The sequence below is a fragment of the Scyliorhinus torazame genome, chromosome 20, assembly GCF_047496885.1.
Source record: "Scyliorhinus torazame isolate Kashiwa2021f chromosome 20, sScyTor2.1, whole genome shotgun sequence".
Taxonomy (NCBI): domain Eukaryota; kingdom Metazoa; phylum Chordata; class Chondrichthyes; order Carcharhiniformes; family Scyliorhinidae; genus Scyliorhinus; species Scyliorhinus torazame.
In genome coordinates, this window is record NC_092726.1 from 12,544,775 (window position 1) to 12,564,231 (window position 19,457).

At 45.9% G+C, this 19,457-nt stretch overlaps 1 protein-coding gene across 1 annotated transcript in view; it reads left to right on the forward strand.

Moving 5' to 3' along the window:
- The window catches only part of LOC140396869 (leucine-rich repeat transmembrane neuronal protein 4-like), a 153,174-nt gene extending 138,052 nt beyond the window's left edge, over positions 1–15,122 (forward strand). The window contains exon 3 of the mRNA XM_072485667.1: positions 14,620–15,122. Coding sequence (XP_072341768.1) covers positions 14,620–14,844 — 225 coding nt within the window. The 3' untranslated portion in view covers positions 14,845–15,122. The remainder of the gene's footprint in view (positions 1–14,619) is intronic.
- Positions 15,123–19,457: the final 4,335 nt, after the last annotated feature.

A 19,457-nucleotide genomic window follows, 5' to 3' on the forward strand; every position in this document is an offset into this window, starting at 1 on the left:
TGCAGAGGTCTGTTCCAGAAACACATATATAGACAAATTCAAAGATGCCAAACAATGCTAGGAATGCAAGCATTAGCAGGTGATTAAATCTTTACAGATCCAGAGATGGGTGCCTAATACCCTTGCACTAGCCTTGCACCTCTGACTGTGCAGGACTCCCTCAGTACAGCATCGGAGTGTCAGCTCCGGGGTTACCCCATCTCTGGATCTGTAAAGATTTAATCACCTGCTAATGCTCGCATTCCTAGCATTGTTTGGCATCTTTGAATTTGTCTATATATGTGTTTCTGGAACAGACCTCTGCATTCACCTGAGGAAGGAGCAGCGCTCCGAAAGCTAGTGACATCGAATCAAATCTGTTGGACTTTAACCTGGTGTTGTAAGACTTCGTACTGTGCTCACCCCAGTCCAACGCCGGCATCTCCACATCAGTCCAAAGATGTGCAGGTTAGGTGGATTGGCTATGCTAAATTGCCCTTAGTGTCCAAAATTGGGGTTGCTGGGTTATGGGGATAGGGTGGAGGTGTGGACCTTGGGTAGGTTGCACTTTCCAAGAGCCGGTGCAGACTCGATGTGCCGAATGGCCTCCTTCTGCACTGTAAATTCTATGTAAATTCTATGACCCCCCTGCCCCCAGCTTTGATGAGGCCATTCCCTCGACACCAATAAATTTGGCGATTGAAGTAAAATTGATCTTCTTCCCCTCTACCCTCGAGAGGCACAGTCTCCCTGACAAAACCTGAGAGAACTGCTGCTGAGAGTGAAGGTTTCACCATGCCTAAATAATTAAGCAAGCAAGCAAAAGCACACTCGACACAAAAGGGCAGGACAGATTATCTCCTCGATGATATTAATTAATTTATGCAGGGTCAAAGGTGGAGTGCCCTTCTTGCAGTGCCTTTGACGGTCAATATTTACAAGAACAAGGCACTTGATTCACCATTCATCATTGTCAGCCTTGTGCATCTCAGGAAATTGCTCCCATTTCTTGAAGGAGGCCAATTAACAAAACGCAGATAGAATGCAGGCAAACTACAGCACAGCATTCAAGATAACCTGGGCTGCTTTCATGGATTATCTGGGATGGGGGAGGGGAGGGGGGGGGGGGGGGGGGGAGGCGGTAGAAAGGCGGGGGAGGAGATTCGGCGAAAGATAAATTGGCTGATGAGCAATTCAACATTAACAGCACCAGTGTTTTAGTCGCCTTGGAAACCAGCCACAGTTACACACACTCAATCAAAATAATTCAGTCAGTGGGTGCACAAATGAATGCAAAATGTAACCTTTCAAACTTATAAGTGCAGCACCCAGCAACTGAAATGTTATCTACTCTTCCTATTAGCATGACTTATTATTCTCTGCTCTTTTAGGGAGCCTCCCAACTACACAGAATTCAAGTCCGTGATTCTTTGCGTCCCTATTTTCTCCTGACAGCGCAATTCCTCGGAGACGTCCGAAGCTCACTTTGCACGCGTTCCTCCTGGACAGTGAGCGTTGACGTGCTAACTGGGTTGCATTGAATGTTCATGCCCAGAAAGGGGGCATTCAGCCGCAGAGGCAGGCGAAGGAAAGGTTTGCATTTGTACGACACTTTCCACAATCTCGGGGCACCTCGGTGCACTAGACAGCCGGCTCGCTTCCTGGTTAGCCTGGTCGCTGCTGTAATGTATAAAACCCCACAGCTAATTGTACACATGGCACTGCCATAAACAGCAATGTGATAACAACCAGACAGCCGCAGTGAGTGATATCTGTCAATGGATAAATATTGGCCAGGGTACCTTGCTCCTCGATTAGTGTGACTGATTATTGCACGCCCATTTGAAAAATAATTCTCGGTTTCATGAGGGCAGCTCCTTCTCGGGGGGAACTGTCATGTGTTTAAATGCAGCAGCACCTCATTGGGCGTTAGCAGGCGGGTTCGGTTGGGACGGAGGTCAGCTTCCCCAACCTGTGCCCGGGCGGAACCTCACGGAGTTCTGACATCTTGAGAAGGTGAAAGGGTGGAAGTGAGAGGCTTGTTTATTTCAGAGAGCTAGCGACCATCAATTGTTGGTTTGGGGGGAGAGGAGGGTGCAGGGTTTATTGCATTTGGGGGTGTAATTGTTTTTGCTTTGTTTTGTAAAATGTTAAAATGCTGAAAGTTGGAATAAAATACTTGAGAAATAAATAAATGTATGCAGCAGCATCATATTTCCTCAACCAATGAGATTGAAGAATTCTCACTCAGGCAGGCAGAGAGTCGGGACCAAGAGGTATCAATTTGAATTTTTAATTCGATGTAAAACCACGCCCAGAAAGTAAAATGAAGAGGTTAGAAAGATAGGAAAGAGAATGTTAGAAAGATGAGATTAAGAGAGAGAGAGAGAGAATAGGCAGGTGTTCTTTTTTTAAAAACACATCGGTAGTTTAAAAAAAAAAATTCAACAATAACCACCATCTGAAGGAGTATGTCTCTAAACTTGCAAAAATCGATTTTCAGTGCCAGAGAGGTTATTTGTCGGTCATTAAAATAATTACTTCATCACTGACATCAAAATGCACCAGCCTCACTAATTCTATGCATAAGTGCCACAACATTTAGCCTTTCGTGTACTTTAATGAGGAGTAGCAAAGTTTGTGGAGGAGCAGGTAAATTCCAAGAGAGACTTGCTTGCTTAACTGCACACGTGTGGACATCAGAAGTTGCTGTCCAATGTATTCCTTCAGAACAGTGAGCGCTGGTAGTCTCACCATTATTCCGATTGCAAAATCCAAATACACGGGCTCTCTCTCCCCGTTACTCTCCCTCTACCGGTTGGACAGGAGTGCCAACAGCCGACAGACCACTGTGAAGCTTGGAAAAGCAAGCCCGCTGCTGAAGCCAAACGCCTTCTGTCTGATATGAGAGGTTCCACCAGCAATTTTGCATGCCAATTCAACTCCTTGCTACCCTTCCTGCAGTAGTGCCCCTGACAAGACCTGTGTGCTGCACTAATGAAAGATATGTGCTGTCCATTTTCAGTCGAGACCGAAATGTCACTCCAGTTCCAAGCAAACATTGTTGACCCCTACCTATCCTCTGAAGTGATAAAGCAAGTCCAGGATGGACAATGAAGCATCTGATTTGCCGGTCGCCCGTGCTTGCAGCTCGCTTCTCCAATCCATTATTTCACACCCAATGCTTGCCCTTAAAGGGAGGCTGGATTTGCCTATGAGGGAGAATGCAGTGGAGAATTACACTGCGGATAGATTTAGTTGAGGCAAGACTGCAGAAGGCTCAGGTTGGGTGAAAGTGGGCAATATAAAATAAGGGGTAAAATTCTGAAGCGGGTGCAGGAGCAGAGGGAGCTGGGTGGATATGTGCAAAGATCATTAAAGGTGGAGGTGGACTGGCGGAGACAGCAACTGATAAAGCGTGGAGAATCCTGAGCTTTATTAATTGGGGCATGTAGACCACGAGCCTGTGTCCGGAATCATGTCCCACACGCCGATCAGTGGTATCGGGTAACGACCCCAAGACACAAATTTCAGTTTTGACAATCACAATGCTTTATTGCAATTTACTGGCGAAATACCATGATTACATAAACTAAACCTTTTCTCGCGCACGTGTGAGATTACCCATCGGTCCTCAGGTTGATCAGGCCTGGGGCAGGGGTGTGCTTCGTCCACGTCTAACTGGAGAGTTGATCCTGGTCTCTCTGTCTCTCTCTCTCTCGCTCTGGGTTCTCCTGCCTTGAACGGTGAGCCTTGTATCCCTTTTTCTTCCCAGTCACTGGAATTCGACTCACCGTTTGTTAACCGATTTACCTCCTGGGCGCATCCAGCTGAATGGCCTCGAGTTGGCACAAGAGGTGTTGTCCTCCTCCACACAACAGGGCACGATGGACTGTTCTCCTCGGAGAGAAGATGGCAAAGAGGAGATTTGATAGAGATGTTCAAAATCATGAGGAGGCTGGACAGAGTAGACGGGGAGAAACTGCTCCCGCTGTAAAAAGGAACAAGAAGTCAGCGAAAAATCCCAGCCGATAAGCCAAATGGCCCCCTTCTGCCCCACTGCAATTCTGTTTCTCCAGCATGTAACCGATGTAGCATGTAACCTATGTAGCTAAAGTTCCCACCGGATAATGTTCACACAAGTAACAGTGCAATTCTTCACCCCCAAAACACCCATCATTCTTCACGGGGTGAAATGGAATTCTCTGAATTAGATTTCCATCCCCCAACCCCCCCCCCCCCCCCCCCCCCAACCTCCGCCACCCTGCCCAACATTTCTGTTTTTGTGACAAGGGCAAGTCGGTTTAATTGTAAAGTTGCTGGGAATCGATGTGAAGGCAGCCAGCCAGCAAAGTTCCCCTGACATCCAATGGTATTTTTTTTTCAGCCTTCAATGTTTCAGTAGTTAACATGCAAGCAGTAACCAGGTCACTGTGTTCGCGTCGTGGCCTGAAGTCAATTATTTGCCTGGTTTGATAAACACGTTTGATGTCAAGAGAGATTTCATGGTTGATGTTTTCCTTGAGCCTCTGTATTTTTATACTACTCTGTACATGTGTTGAAATTCCATCCTGTGGTCGTTCCAGCTCCCTGAAACATCACAGCCCAATCAGTGCTGCTAGATCTCGACAAGTTAGCTGCCTTGTGTTTGATGTGCAAAGTTAATAATGGTTACTTTCTTCACCATTCTCATCGCAGGCAGGTCCCAGTGGAGACAAAAGTTAACAACAGTCAACTTATATTAACTCAGTCTAACTTAAGACTGAATTATGATGGGTAAAGAATCCAGCAGAATCAGTAAAGGTCTTCATAGCTAGGTCACCTGCGCAGTTGGGGATGGGGACGATGATGAAATAAATGACGGAAGTCAACGTTAGGACTGGCCAAAACTGATATCGGGTGAAATACCCATTCAGGTACTTGTGATGAATATAATCGGGTGGGTTGCAACAGAAAGGAAGACTTGCATTGACAAAGCGCCTTTTATGACCTCAGGACATGCCCAAGCACTTTCCAGCCAATGAAGTAATTTCCCAGGGTCGTCACCATTGTGATGGAGGAAACGCAACAGCCAATTCACACACAGCAAGTTCCCACAAAGAGCAGCAATGTGAGGATGGGCGGACAAGCTGTCTCATTTGATTGAGGGCTTCATTTTGGCCAGGGCAAGAGGGGTGACCCTGCTGCACCTTCTTCCTAATAGAATTCTTTTGGTCTACCCCACAAGGCAGAAGGATGCTGAGTTCAGGGCCTCGTCCAAATCATGGCAGCGCATCATTCCCTCAGTGTTGCATTTGAGTGTCAGCCGAGATTTGTGCACTCAGGTACACGAAGCGGAACTTCACAGCCTTCTGACTCAAAGGGAGGAGTGCCTACTCTTTGAGTCCCCGAGCAGGAGAAAGGAAAGGCCCTGGAGGTGAAGGCTTTCTAAGTTGAGGTCCACATTGATGACCCAATTGCAACACCTTGTCCACATGACCATCACAGACAAGCCTTGTGACCAAATTACAGCAGGCTGTTTGATGCTGTAACAGGCAATTATGATCCTTTCAACAGTAACACGCACACGCCTGCGTTCTTTCCAACTCGCATCACAGGAGAGTTATCAATCGCATGAACACCCATGTGTTTGACGACCTGGTCAGAGGCTCCAAGGCTTCCTGTAAATCAACAACACGAAAAGGGCAAGATTTTTTCCTGGCGTGATTTGCGGAGGCGGCCCGCCATTGGCCCGTGGCGGAATCCTCGGGTTCAAGAGGGTTTACTTTTGTTCGCACGCTCCACTAGAAGATCCTGCCAGCTAACACTGCCGGGAAGTGGATTTCACTGGATCAGGGGACGGGCGTATATTTTATCTCCAGATCACACATGACTCACATCATTGTAACACCCCAACTGCTGTCCTTGTTATGCTAGTAGACCTCCTGCCCTGAATTGGAGAATTCATAACTTCAGGAAATTTGCCTTGTTTATATCAGTCCTGATGATTTAAATTGACTGAAACAGTTAATTTCCATTCTTAGTAATAATATTCTCGAATATTTCTGATGGTACTTTGGCGATTGAATCTCACAACAATGTCCATTATCCTGTGAAAGAACTATAAATTATTGTATGTATATCGATGACCTTGACTTATATAAATGTCTTGACCTGTAAATTTAACTTCTATCCCATAGAATTTTTAAGCACTGGGTAAATGCAGCAAGGCAGTAAACCAGGATGAACCAGCTGGGGGCGGGGGGGGGGGGGGGGAGTGACCTGCTATTTAGCAACAGTGGGGAGGGGCAACTGGAGACCCAAGGCATGAATACAGACAGTCTTGTACTTCCGTGGTCCAAGGAATTTGATAGCACAGTTAGGTTGCTGAAGTTTGATGGGTGGAGGCATCCTTATCAGGAGTTGCTGTTGACAAAGGGTCTTTAGGACATTGGCAGAAGTCTGGAAGGAAAGTGTGATGTTTCCCACGGGCTGCAGGTGGGGCATCTGAGGGTTAGCTCACCAGTGGGTCTCCAGTTAAGAGCAGGGCACCTGTCTGGGGATAACAGGGGGAGAGGGGGGGAGGGGGAGGGGGGGCAGAATCCCAAACCCAGCACGCTTCGGGTGTGACCAACCGTTGTACGAATTCGGTGTTTTCTCAAATGGTACCTGGGTGTCTCAAAACTGCAAGAAACATTTTAATTACTAACAACAGAACATATGTGATAATTAGAGGATTTAAAATTTAACCTGTTTGTTTTGATTCGGGAAAAAATACTCAAATTAGGATGAAAAAAAATGTGTGCACCTTTCTGACTCCCACTCTCCCCGATGAGTGTTAGCAATTAGATTATTTACATTTATTATCAGCATGAAAACCCACGTGAAAACCCTTACAATAATAAGATGATGTGAGGCTAATCTAGCTATCAGCATAACACAGGTGATTAGCGACCCTTTACTGAAGAACGATTTACTATAAGGACAGCAGGGACCGCATGTTTCTCACTCTGGTGCTCTTCTCCTCCCCGAGGAGGGGTGCACCTGCAGATGCCCAAGCAGGAACTGAGCGAGCTTTGTTCAACTCTACCCGTCAATGCTCTGTGCAAAAACAGGATCATAATAATAATAACCTTTTATTGTCACAAGAATGAAGTTACTGTGAAAAGCCCCTTGTCCCTACATTCCGGCGCCTGTTCGGGGAGGCCGGTACGGGAATTGAACCCACGCTGCTGGCCTTGTTCTGCATCACAAACCAGCTGTCTAGCCCACTGAGCTAAACCGGCCCCTTGGCGCGAGTGACCTGGAGTCGCAGGTTCGCGTGGCAGATTTACCCGAAGCTCTGCTCGATTTGTCGGCTCAAATTTACCTTTGTGCAATGTTTCAAACTGTTCCAGGGAGATTTTATGTAATTGAATTATTTCAGCGTTCACCACATTCCCGAGCGAGCATTTCTTTTATTTCTCAACCAATTACTGAGATACACTTGCGGAGAACGTGACCGGTTTTGGAGTGCTGTCACACTCAGCTTAGCGTACTGACTCGTGGCTAATTGAAATCGAGCGCCTTCACCGATAGATTACATCCACTTGTCCCCAAGGATCAGGTGTGATTCATTGAGCTTTTTGTCAATTGGGAAGCAAGTCGTCCCACGGAGCGCACTGTAAATCCCGCAGCCATGCCAAAAGGATCAAAGTAATATTTACTTAAAATTTAAAAATAGGGCGACACGGTGGTGCAGTGATTAGCACTGCTGCCTCTCGGCGCTGTGGACCCGGGTTTGATCCCAGCCCCAGGTCATTGTCCGTGTGGCGTTTGCATATTCTCCCCGTGTTTGCGTGGGTCAGACCCCCACAACCCAAAGGTGTGCAGGGCAGTTGGATTGGCCACACTAAATTGACCCTTGATGGGAAATTTTCTTTTTGTAACCGTTAAAAAAAAAAAATGTTTCTGCCTCTCAACCTTTTCAGTCTTGTCGTGCAATGTATTGCGAATGTTGCCGACATAGGAAGTAAAGGTGGCTTATCACAATGTGTCTAGCAATGCTGGACTACTTTAAGCTTTGTGGCCAAGTCTCGGAACCCTGCCAAGGCCGAAAGACTCCAGTCCCAGCATGCCGTGTCGTACAACATCAGAGATAATAAGCAGGATCTTGTCCCCTGGTTGGAGCCATTCTGCTTTGAAAAGAGGACATCGCAGGAAAATTTTATGGCTCGTCTTCCAAGTGAAATTACTGCTACTTTATTTCCTTCTTCCAAGTTTTATTTCATCTCAATTTTATTGTTCCCTCATTGTTAGATATTGAAGCATCACAGCCTCTTGCTCTGCATTGCAATAATCTTACTTCAGCCTCACGGGTCGGTTAAAGAACTAGGTATAGTTTGAGGGAATCCACATAGAGAGAGCTTCACAATGGTTAGCACTGCTGCATCACAGTGCCAGGGACCCCGGACCGATTCCTGCCTTGGGTGACTGTGCGGGAGTTTGCATGTTCTCTCCGCATCTGTGTGGGTTTCCTCCGGGTGCGCCGGTTTCCTCCCACAGTCCAAAAATGTGCAGGTTAGGCGATTTGGCCATGGTAAATTGCCCATGCCCAAGGTTACAGGGATTGGGGTGGGGAATTGGGCCTACGTGGGGTGCTCCTTCGGAAGGTCAGTGCAGGCACGATGGGCCGAATGGCCTCCTTCTGCACTGTCGGGATTCTATGATATCAGAGGAACAATAAAAGACTAACTTAGATGGGATGCAATGAAATCGGAGATCAGAGAATGTGCTCGCAGTGATATTTTGAAAAACCCACAGATTCTGCAGCAGAGAAAGTTAAGAGGAGAATTTCATGCAGTGTTGAAAACGATGAAAGGGTTTGGGGGAATAAATAATGAAAGGTTATTCCCACTGATGGAAACAGAAAGTGCTGGAAATGCTCAGCAGGTCTGGCAGAATCTGTGGAGAGCCAAACAGGGTTAACATACCAGATCGAATGTAATGCTTCTTCAGAACAGATAGCTTTCCACTGAAAGGTTCATCACTGCCAAAGGGGCGTTTGCTCAATGTTAGCACTACCTAGAATAAAGAGGGAGGTTCGGAGACATATTTCACGCAAAGGGCCATTGGAGCAGGAAAGGCATACACAAGTGGTAATTGAAGTCAAATCAATCACATAATTTCAGAGAGCGCGATGTAAACACTTGGAACAGGAGAGCATAAGTAGTACCAGGTGCGCACCATACAGGCCCTTGATTCTGCTCTGCCAATTAGAAGACCATGAGGGATCTTCTCCACCAAATCTACTTGCCCACCCAATCCCGGTTCCCCATTTCCCTGAATGTCCAAAAGTGTATTGATCGCCGAAATAATATATTCAACAGCTTGAGCTCTGGGATAGAGAATTCCAAAGATTCACAAACCACTGAGTAAAGAAATTTTTCCTCATCTCTGTCCAAAATGGCTTATCCTGAGACCATGACCCGCGAGTTGAAGACCCTCAAACCAGGAAAAACGGCCTCTCGGAGAGCTCGACAGGATCAGTGCGAAGGATGTTTTGCCTCAATGAGAGCACCACTCCCTCTCCTAAACTCTGGGGAATGTAGGTCCACTCCAGTCCATCGCTCCTCATCTGATAATCCTCACATCCCAGGGACAATTTCGTGATGCTCCGTCGACCCCCCCCCCCCCCTCCCCCTCCCTTTCAAGCCAAGTATACCTTCTGCTTCGGTGACGAGGTTGAAGTGGCACAGAACAATCCAGCTGTGGTCTCACCAAAGCTCCATATTTAATGCAAGAAGACTTCTCTACTCGGGCAGCACAGTGGTTAGCACTGCTGCCTCACAGCAACAGGAACCACGGTTTAATTCCAACCTTGGGCGACTTTGTGTGGAATTTGCACTTTCTCCCCTTGTCTGCGTGAGTTTCCTCCGGATGCTCCAGTTTCCTCCCACAGCTCTTCCCAGCAGGTTGGGAAGATTGGCCATGCTAAATTGCCCCTTGGTGTCCAAAGATGTGCAGGTTAGGTGGGGTTATGGGGTTAGGGGTAGGGTGCTCTTTCAGAGAGTCGGTGCAGACTCGAAGGGCCAAATGGCCTCCTTCTGCACTGTGGGAATTCTATTCTTTGGCATAGTCCAACCCCTTAAAATAGAGGCCAACACACTATCATCCGTCCAAATTGCCCATTCCCGTTCCAACAGCACGGACTGCAATAGGCCTGAATAATGAACAGGAAAACATAACTAGCGGTCGATTAAATACCACCCACTTTACGCACAAGACCTGTTTCTGCCAAACAACAACGACCTGCTTCTACGTGGCACCCAAGGCACTCCACAGGACCATTATCCAACACGATTCGACACCGGACCAGATGAGACATCCAGGAAGACAACCCACGACCTCGGTCGGGAAGAGGCAGGTTTTGAGGGGCTTCCACAGGGAGGAAAGCGAGGTGGGCAAGCAGAGAGATTTCAGGAGGCAATTCCAGAGCTTAGGATCTTGCCGACGTAAGGCATGGCCACCAGAAATGAAGCAATTAAAATCAGGGTTGCTCAAGGGACCAGAACTGGAGGAACAATCCCGGAGGTTAATAAGGATAGAGCAGTTTACTGAGATAGAGGTGGACGAGGCGACAGAGCAAATTGCCTTCCTCTTTAAAAAAAAAAGAGATCGGTAAGAATACCAAAGTGGTTAACATCATGTGGGTTCTGTCTTTGAATACGACAAGGTCTGGTCCTTATTTTTCCTGCTATCGTTAAACTGGAACGCAAAGTAAAAACGCAATTAAAACTCAAACGTCAATTAGATTTTAATTGAAAAATCAGTTGGCATGTCTAATTAAAGATGACAGACACTAGATGATACGCATGAATGCTTAGATTAGCAATAAAAGATTAATAGCTCATAAAACATCATTAATTGCCAGATTACGCTGAAGGAGTATATTGTTATTGAAGTGTAATTCAGTGATTCTGAGAGCGATATTTAAAAATTGAATATTTTTTCAATCAGAGCCCAGGCACATTGTGGTGAAGGAAGCATAGTGGTATGGTTGGGGGCTGATGCTTATCCACCTGGCCTCTTTTTATCTATTCCTGTTGTCGTCCTTCACTGAAATTTTCTTCTTGTCATTTCTTGCCTGGGGCCACAGTGAAAATCCACAAAACCATCACCCATCCAGACCAATAAATAGGATGCAAGTCTTGCGCCTCCCCCTGCTCTCATGCTTTTCCATGTCGTATAGTGGGCATCCAAGTGTTGCGGCAGACTTAACCCCTCTATTGCACAGTGTTTTATAGACTCCGAGATAAAGGGTGGGATTTTCCGGCCCCGCCCCTGGATGAATTGTCCGTTCCCGCCGAAGTCAATGGGCCTTCGGCTGGCTCACCACATCAGTGTTGGGACCATCATTCTTGGCCTCAGAACACCCCAAAGTGCTTGACAGCCAATGAAGCAGTGTGGTGATGTGGGGAACAGGTTGCACGCGGCGAGCTCTCTATAAAGGTAATGGCCCCATTACCTGTTTGCTGATGGATAGTTATTGGATAACATGGGGGGGCGGAGAAACACTCCCTCTGCTTCCAATTCTCTGTGTAAAGATTGGCTGCCACCATTCCTACAATACAGCAGTGACAACAAAGTACTTCAGCAGCTGTACATTGCTTCAGGGCATCCAGAAGCCATGGTGGGAGTTGCGAGACAAATTCAAGTCTTCCTTCATGCTTTATTAATTTCAATAATTGTTTATTGAACGTACTTAATGACCCAGCCGCTACAGCTCTCTGCGGTAATGAATCCACAGATTCACTACCCTCTGAGGGAAGAAATTCCTCCTGATCTCTGCCTTAAATGGGTGACCTCTTAGCTGCGATTAAGCCCCCTGGTCGGAGACTGTCCCACAAGGGGAAACAACCTCTCAGCATATCAAACCCCCGGAGAACCCTTTATGTCCCAATAAGGCCATTTCTCAGTCTTCTAATCTCCAATGAGCATGGAGCCCAACCTATTCATCCTCTCCTCAGAAGAAAATACTTCGAAACCCAGGATCAACGGAGTGAACCTTTTCTGGGCTATCTCCAATGCAAGTATATCTTTACTTGACCAAAACTGTTCCCAGTATTCTATCAGGTGTAGTCTAACTTGTGCCTTGTATAGTTTGAGCAAGATTTCCCTATTTTTATACCCTATTCCTTTCAAAATAAGGGCCAACATTCCACTTGCCTTCTCAATTACCTGCTGAACCTGTACGCTAGCTTTTTGTGATTTATGCATGAGGCTCCCCAAATCCCCTCTGTGCTGCAGCTTTCTGCAGTCTTTCTCCATTCCTCCCAAAGTGCATAACTTAACATTTTCCTACATTATATTCCAGCTGCCAAGATTTTGCCCACTCACTTAATCTGTCTGTATCCCTCTGTAGACACTCTGCGTCATCCTCACCACCTGCCTTCCCACCTATTCTTGTGTCATCAGCAAACTTGGCAATAGCACATTCACTTCACTTGTCCAAGTCAATAATATACATTGCGAATAATTGTGGCCCCAGAACTCATCCTGGAGCACTCCACTAGTTACAGGTTATCATCCCTAATACCAACTCTGTCATGCAACAAGGCTGTTAAATCTCGCGTTTGCAATGCTCGGAACGCCTCGCCAGATCAACGTCACAATCTGGATCTCTCCCTCACTGGGAGGGATCTAGATTTACGTATTTAAGCGAGCAGTTAGCCCCCGATGTTCCTGAGGCCTGGGATTGAACGCCTGCACCTCAGAGACCTTGCTTTGGCGGCATTTACTGCTAGTCTAAATAAAGGTGGACCAGCATAACAGCACCTGTCAGGGGAGGGGGGGGTGGGGGGGTCCGAGGCTATTGGAGCCCCCGGGTGGTCGGGTTCTGGGCAGGGTGTTACCATGGCAATGCCACCCGGGCACCCTGGTTTAGCCCTTAAGAGGTGGGGTTTTGGGGATGCCTGATGGCCCCTAATAGGTAAGTTGGGGCAGAGAGGGGGATCTGAAGGCCGTGGTTGAGGGGATTGAGGCATTTCTCCTCCTGCATTGAGAAACTGAGGCCAAAAGAAAGAGTCCCGTTTAATAGAGGGGTTGTTCTCGGCATTGCAAGCGTTGAAACACCTCGCTACACGAGCCCAAAATGGGACTCTGTTTCTCCCTGTCATGCAAACGTCCCTTTAAGAAATGTGTGTATTATCACATGGCTTGAGTGATGTCATTGTGTGGGTGGAGCTGGGCTGTGGAACTGGTTTTTACTTTCGTTTTTGAGCTGGAAGCTGTTGTGTGGTTCTGAGTTTTACTTTCGGTTTAGACTTTTGGCTGCTGTATTCAGACTACGAGGATCTTGGAAACTCTCTCTCTCTGCATGTTAAAAGGTGTCCAGATCACTTGATAATTTAAAAGTGCTAACTTTTTTTCTGGAAAGAATTCAAACCTACTTTTTGGGTAAAAGGGTTTTTATCTGGTTTATGGATGTTGTGACTTGAGTGAAAAGGTAAAGGGAAGTTATTCAATACAGAGTACTGTAGCTGTGTGGGGTATTTATGTTTGTAGTTGATACAAATGCTTATTGTGGATGTTTATAAAATGTTAACTGAATTCAAAACTTTGTTTTGTTTAAAAGTGTTTAAGCCCTCTGTTGAATAACACTTAAAAAGTTGGCCATTGTGCTCCTCATAACCAAAATCTATGAACAATTGTAGGTCAGGTGAACTCCATGATATACTTTGGAGTTTTCTAAACCTTCGCCCATAACACTCCCCCATTAAATCGGCCCTCTGTCTTCTGGGAGGGGTTAGCCTACTCTGTTAGTTATGCCATTGCATCACAATTTCAACATTAGCATGCACGACTGCGTCTTCGAAAATTTAATTTTACAGCATTATCAATCTCCCTTGGCGGGACATGAACCAACTGTAAGTCGTTAATTCAAGACCATTTGTTCATCCTCTTCTCTCCTCAGTTTAGGTGTGTGCCAACTGGTTGCAGAATTTTGCCTTGTATCAACACATTACTGCCAACATACCTCCTTTATAGGGCAGCGCGGTGGCACAGTGGTTAGCATTGCTGCCTGCAACGCTGAGGACTCGGGTTCGCATCCCGGCCCTGGGTAACTGTTTGTGTGGAGTTTGCACATTCTCCCCGTGTCTGCGTGGGTTTTACCCCCCCAACCCAAAGATGTGCAGTTAGGTGGATTGACCATGCTAAATTGTCTGCACCGGCTCTTGGAAAGAGCACCCTACCCAAGGTCAACACCGCCACCCTATCCCCATAACCCAGAAACCCCGCCCAACACTAAGGGCAATTTTGGACACTAAGGGCAATTTAGCATGGCCAATCCACCTAACACGCACATCTTTGGACTGTGGGAGGAAACCGGAGCACCCGGAGGAAACCCACGCACACACGGGGAGGATGTGCAAACTCCGCACAGACAGTGACCCAAGCCAGAATCGAACCTGGGACCCTGGAGCTGTGAAGCAATTGTGCTATCCACAAGGCTACCGTGCTGCCCCACAAGGTTACCGTGCTGCCCCGTGCTTCCTTGCTCATAGACATTGCTCTGAAGTCGTTTGAAGCATCTTACTTTTGCAAACAAGACCTCATCTCTGCTCAGGAGATCAGTTGTGATAACGCTAACATTCTCTTCTATTTTTCTCCCCCTGACAGACTCCGCTGCCCATGAACATCACAGCCTTTTACAACTATGATCAGCCTCTGGTTGGGTACTGCAAAGCACATCAGACTCTTCACATACACAAGCGGTACGAGGCCCCTCTACAGGAAGAACCAGAGGCGGGCAACGTGGATCCGGGTGTGAGTCGGAACGTCATTAGCACAGTGGCTCGCTCGGCTATACCCAACATACATCTCGAAGCACCTCACTCACCATAGAACGATATCCTCTTGTCAGGTGATGGACCTTGAGGCGACAGGTTCGAGTCTGGAAGAACAAAAAGACAAAGAAGGATTAAGACAAACATTTAAGTGGCCCCTTGTTGAGTTTTTAAAATAATATATAGCTCTGGACAGCCTGTGGCCATTGAAACTCAAACATCTAAACTTCAGAGTTCTGACGTTCTCCTGATTTTATGTGCTTTGATATTTGATGATGTAAATATAAGACTCTGCTTATGATGTTCTTAAGAAAATAAACTAAAAACTGTAATGGATGGGTCAAATATTTTAATGGTCGTGCTTTCCCCGAATTGTACTTCTCCATTGACAGGAGATGGAAAGATGCAAGGACTCTTGGGTTGGAATGGTGAGGTTTGTTTGGAATATCGTCGATTTCAGTTAAAAAGCTCGATGGACATCTTGAGAGTTGCCAATGAAGTTGGATACCCTGAAAATTGCCAGGCCTGTCCAGGAATCATCTATCCTATGCGTCCACAGCGAGTGAGCAAGTGGTCAACTTGAGTGTAAGGATGTGGTGAGGGGGAAGGGAGTCGGAGGTTTTCTCTGATCATGGTGAGCCGTGTCATTTTAATGGAGCCTGAAGAAGACTTCTGGTTTGGGTATTTCTGCATGTGTCAAAATTGCATTCCGACTGAACTATTTTACAGCTTGTAAGACCAGACAAAGGTTTAATTTTACCCCATTAACAATGCCGCACCACACACTGGCAAGGGCCGCTCTTTCCCTATGTTCACCTCCCAGCCAGAGTTGATATCTGATGTATTAAAGAGAAGGTTTTCAGAGAATGGTTACAGCACATGAGATTTGGGCCATTATCGACTGAAATTTATTGCTGGATCAGACGTCTGTGTTGCTCCTGTTGGGAAAGAACTGTTTTTTTGGGGGTCTGTGAAATCTTTTGCTTTTACTTTCCGAAATGGAATTTCAATGTTTTGGGATTGTTAACAAAGACCGAATATATGAACAGAAAAGTGCTGGATGTGCTCAGCAGAACTGACTGTGCCTGTGAAGGGGGAAGCAGGATTGGGGTCCAGGTTGGTGGCTTTGCAGCAGAACTGGGCCAAGTTATTTGTGTTTTAAAAATAAATAAATTTAGAGTACCCAATTATTTTTTTTCCAATTAAGGGGCAATTTAGCATGGACAATCCACCTACCCTGCACATCTTTGGGTTGTGGGGGCGAGACCCACGCAGACATGGGGAGAACGTGCAAACTCCACACGGACAGTGACCTGGGCCGGGATTCGAACCCGGGTCCTCAGTGCCGTAGTCCCAGTGCTAACCACTGCGCCACCTTGCTGCCCTGTTATTTGTGTTTTTTGAGGAGGAACCGAAACAGGGAATGGATTGGAGCAAAGACAGAGATAGATAGGCCATGAGGCTGAAGGCAGGAGGGATTAAATGACAAAAGGGGTGATGGTGCAAGACAGAAGAGCATGGTAATGGACAAGTAATGAAGGGTTTAATGATGGAAAAGTGTGAGGAAATGCACTTTTGTAGGAAGAAGAGGCATAGACTATTATCTAAATGGGAAAAGGCATTGGAAATCAGAAGCACAAACGGGTCTTGGGAGTCCTAGTTCAAGATTCTCTTGAGGTTATCGTGCAGGTTTAGTTGGCAGTTAAGAAGGCAAATGCAATGTTAGCATTCATGTCGAGAGGGCTGGAATACAAGAACATGGATGTACTGTTGAGGCTGCAGAAGGACATAAGAACAGAAGAACTAGGAGCAGGAGTAGGCCATCTGGCCCCTCGAGCCTGCTCCACCATTCAATGAAATCATGGCTGATCTTTTTGTGGACTCAGCTCCACTTTCCGGCCCGAACACCATAACCCTTAATCCCTTTATTCTTCAAAAAATTATCTATCTTTATCTTAAAAACATTTAATGAAGGAGCATCTACTGCTTCACTGGGCAAGGAATTCCATAGATTCACAACCCTTTGGGTGAAGAAGTTCCTCCTAAACTCAGTCCTAAATCTACTTCCCCTTATTTTGAGGCTATGCCCCCTAGTTCTGCTTTCACCCGCCAGTGGAAACAACCTGCCCGCATCTATCCTATCTATTCCCTTCATAATCTTATATGTTTCTATAAGATCGCATCTCATCCTTCTAAATTCCGAGTACAGTCCCAGTCTACTCAACTTCTCGTAATCCAACCCCTTCAGCTCTGGGATTAACCTCGTGAATCTCCTCTGCACACCCTCCAGTGCCAGTACGTCCTTTCTCAAGTAAGGAGACCAAAACAATACTCCAGGTGTGGCCTCACTAACACCTTATACAATTGCAGCATAACCTCCCTAGTCTTAAACTCCATCCCTCTAGCAATGAAGGACAAAATTCCATTTGCCTTCTTAATCACCTGTTGCACCTGTAAACCAACTTTTTGCGACTCATGCACTAGCACACCCAGGTCTCTCTGCACAGCAGCATGTTTTAATATTTTATCATTTAAATAATAATCCCTTTTGCTGTTATTCCTACCAAAATGGATAACCTCACATTTGTCAACATAGTATTCCATCTTCCAGACCCTAGCCCATTCACTTAGCCTATCCAGATCCCTCTGCAGAATTCCAGTATCCTCTGCACTTTTTGCTTTACCACTTATCTTAGTGTCGTCTGCAAACTTGGACACATTGCCCTTGGTCCCCAACTCCAAATCATCTATGTAAATTGTGAACAGTTGTGGGCCCAACACTGATCATTGAGGGACACCACTAGCTACTGATTGCCAACCAGAGAAACACCCATTAATCCCCACTCTCTCCTTTCTATTAATTAACCAATCCTCTATCCATGCTGCTACCTTCCCCTTAATGCCATGCATCTTTATCTTATGCAGCAACCTTTTGTGTGGCACCTTGTCAAAGGCTTTCTGGAAATCCAGATATACCACATCCATTGGCTCCCCGTTATCTACCGCACTGTTAATGTCCTCAAAAAATTCCACTAAATTAGTTAGGCACGACCTGCCCTTTATGAACCCATGCTGCGTCTGCCCAATGGGACAATTTCCATCCAGATGCCTTGCTATTTCTTCCTTGATGATAGATTCCAGCATCTTCCCTACTACCGAAGTTAAGCTCACTGGCCTATAATTACCCGCTTTCTGCCTACCTCCTTTTTTAAACAGTGGTGTCACATTTGCTAATTTCCAATCCGCCGGGACCACTCCAGGGTCTAGTGAATTTTGGTAAATTATCACTAGTGCATTTGCAATTTTCCTAGCCATCTCTTTTAGCACTCTGGGATGCATTCCATCAGGGCCAGGAGACTTGTCTACCTTTAGCCCCATTAGCTTGCCCATCACTACCTCCTTGGTGATAACAATCCTCTCAAGGTCCTCACCTGTCATAGCCTCATTTCCATCAGTCACTGGCATGTTATTTGTGTCTTCCACTGTGAAGACCGACCCAAAAAACCTGTTCAGTTCCTCAGCCATTTCCTCATCTCCCATTATTAAATCTCCCTTCTCATCCTCTAAAGGACCAATATTTACCTTAGCCACTCTTTTTTGTTTTATATATTTGTAGAAACCTTTACTTTCTGTTTTTATTTTCTGAGCAAGTTTACTCTCATAATCTATCTTCCTCTTCTTTATAGCTTTTTTAGTAGCTTTCTGTTGCCCCTAAAGATTTCCCAGTCCTCCTGTCTCCCACTGATCTTTGCTACTTTGTATGATTTTTCCTTCAATTTGATACTCTCCCTTATTTCCTTATATATCCACGGTCGATTTTCCCTCTTTTTACCATCCTTCCTTTTTGTTGGTATAAACCTTTGCTGAGCACTGTGAAAAATCACTTGGAAGGTTCTCCACTGTTCCTCAACTGTTTCACCATAAAGTCTTTGTTCCCAGTCTACCTTAGCTAGTTCTTCTCTCATCCCATTGTAATCTCCTTTGTTTAAGCACAAAACACTAGTGCTTGATTTTACCTTCTCACCCTCCATCTGTATTTTAAATTCCACCATATTGTGATCGCTTCTTCCGAGATGATCCCTAACTATGAGAACCTGAATCAATCCTGTCTCATTACACAGGACGAGATCTAGGACCGCTTGTTCCCTCGTAGGTTCCATTACATACAGTTCTAGGAGACTATCGCGGATACATTCTACAAACTCCTCCTCAAGGCTGCCTTGACCGACCTGGTTAAACCAATCGACATGTAGATTAAAATCCCCCATGATAACTGCTGTACCATTTCTACATGCATCAGTTATTTCTTTGTTTATTGCCTGCCCTACCACCCTGTTACTATTTGGTGGCCTATAGACTCCTCCTAGCAGTGACTTTTTCGCCTTACTATTCCTGATTTCCACCCAAATGGATTCAATCTTATCCTCCATAGTACCGATGTCATCCCTTACTGTTGCCCGGATGTCATCCTTAAATAACAGAGCTACACCACCTCCCTTACCATCCACTCTGTCTTTCCGAATAGTTTGACACCCACTGATATTTAACTCCCAGTTGTGACTATCCTTTAGCCATGTTTCAGTAATGGCCACTAAATCATAGTCATTCACGATGATTTGCGCCATTAACTCATTTACCTTATTCCGAATACTATGAGCATTCTGGTAAAGT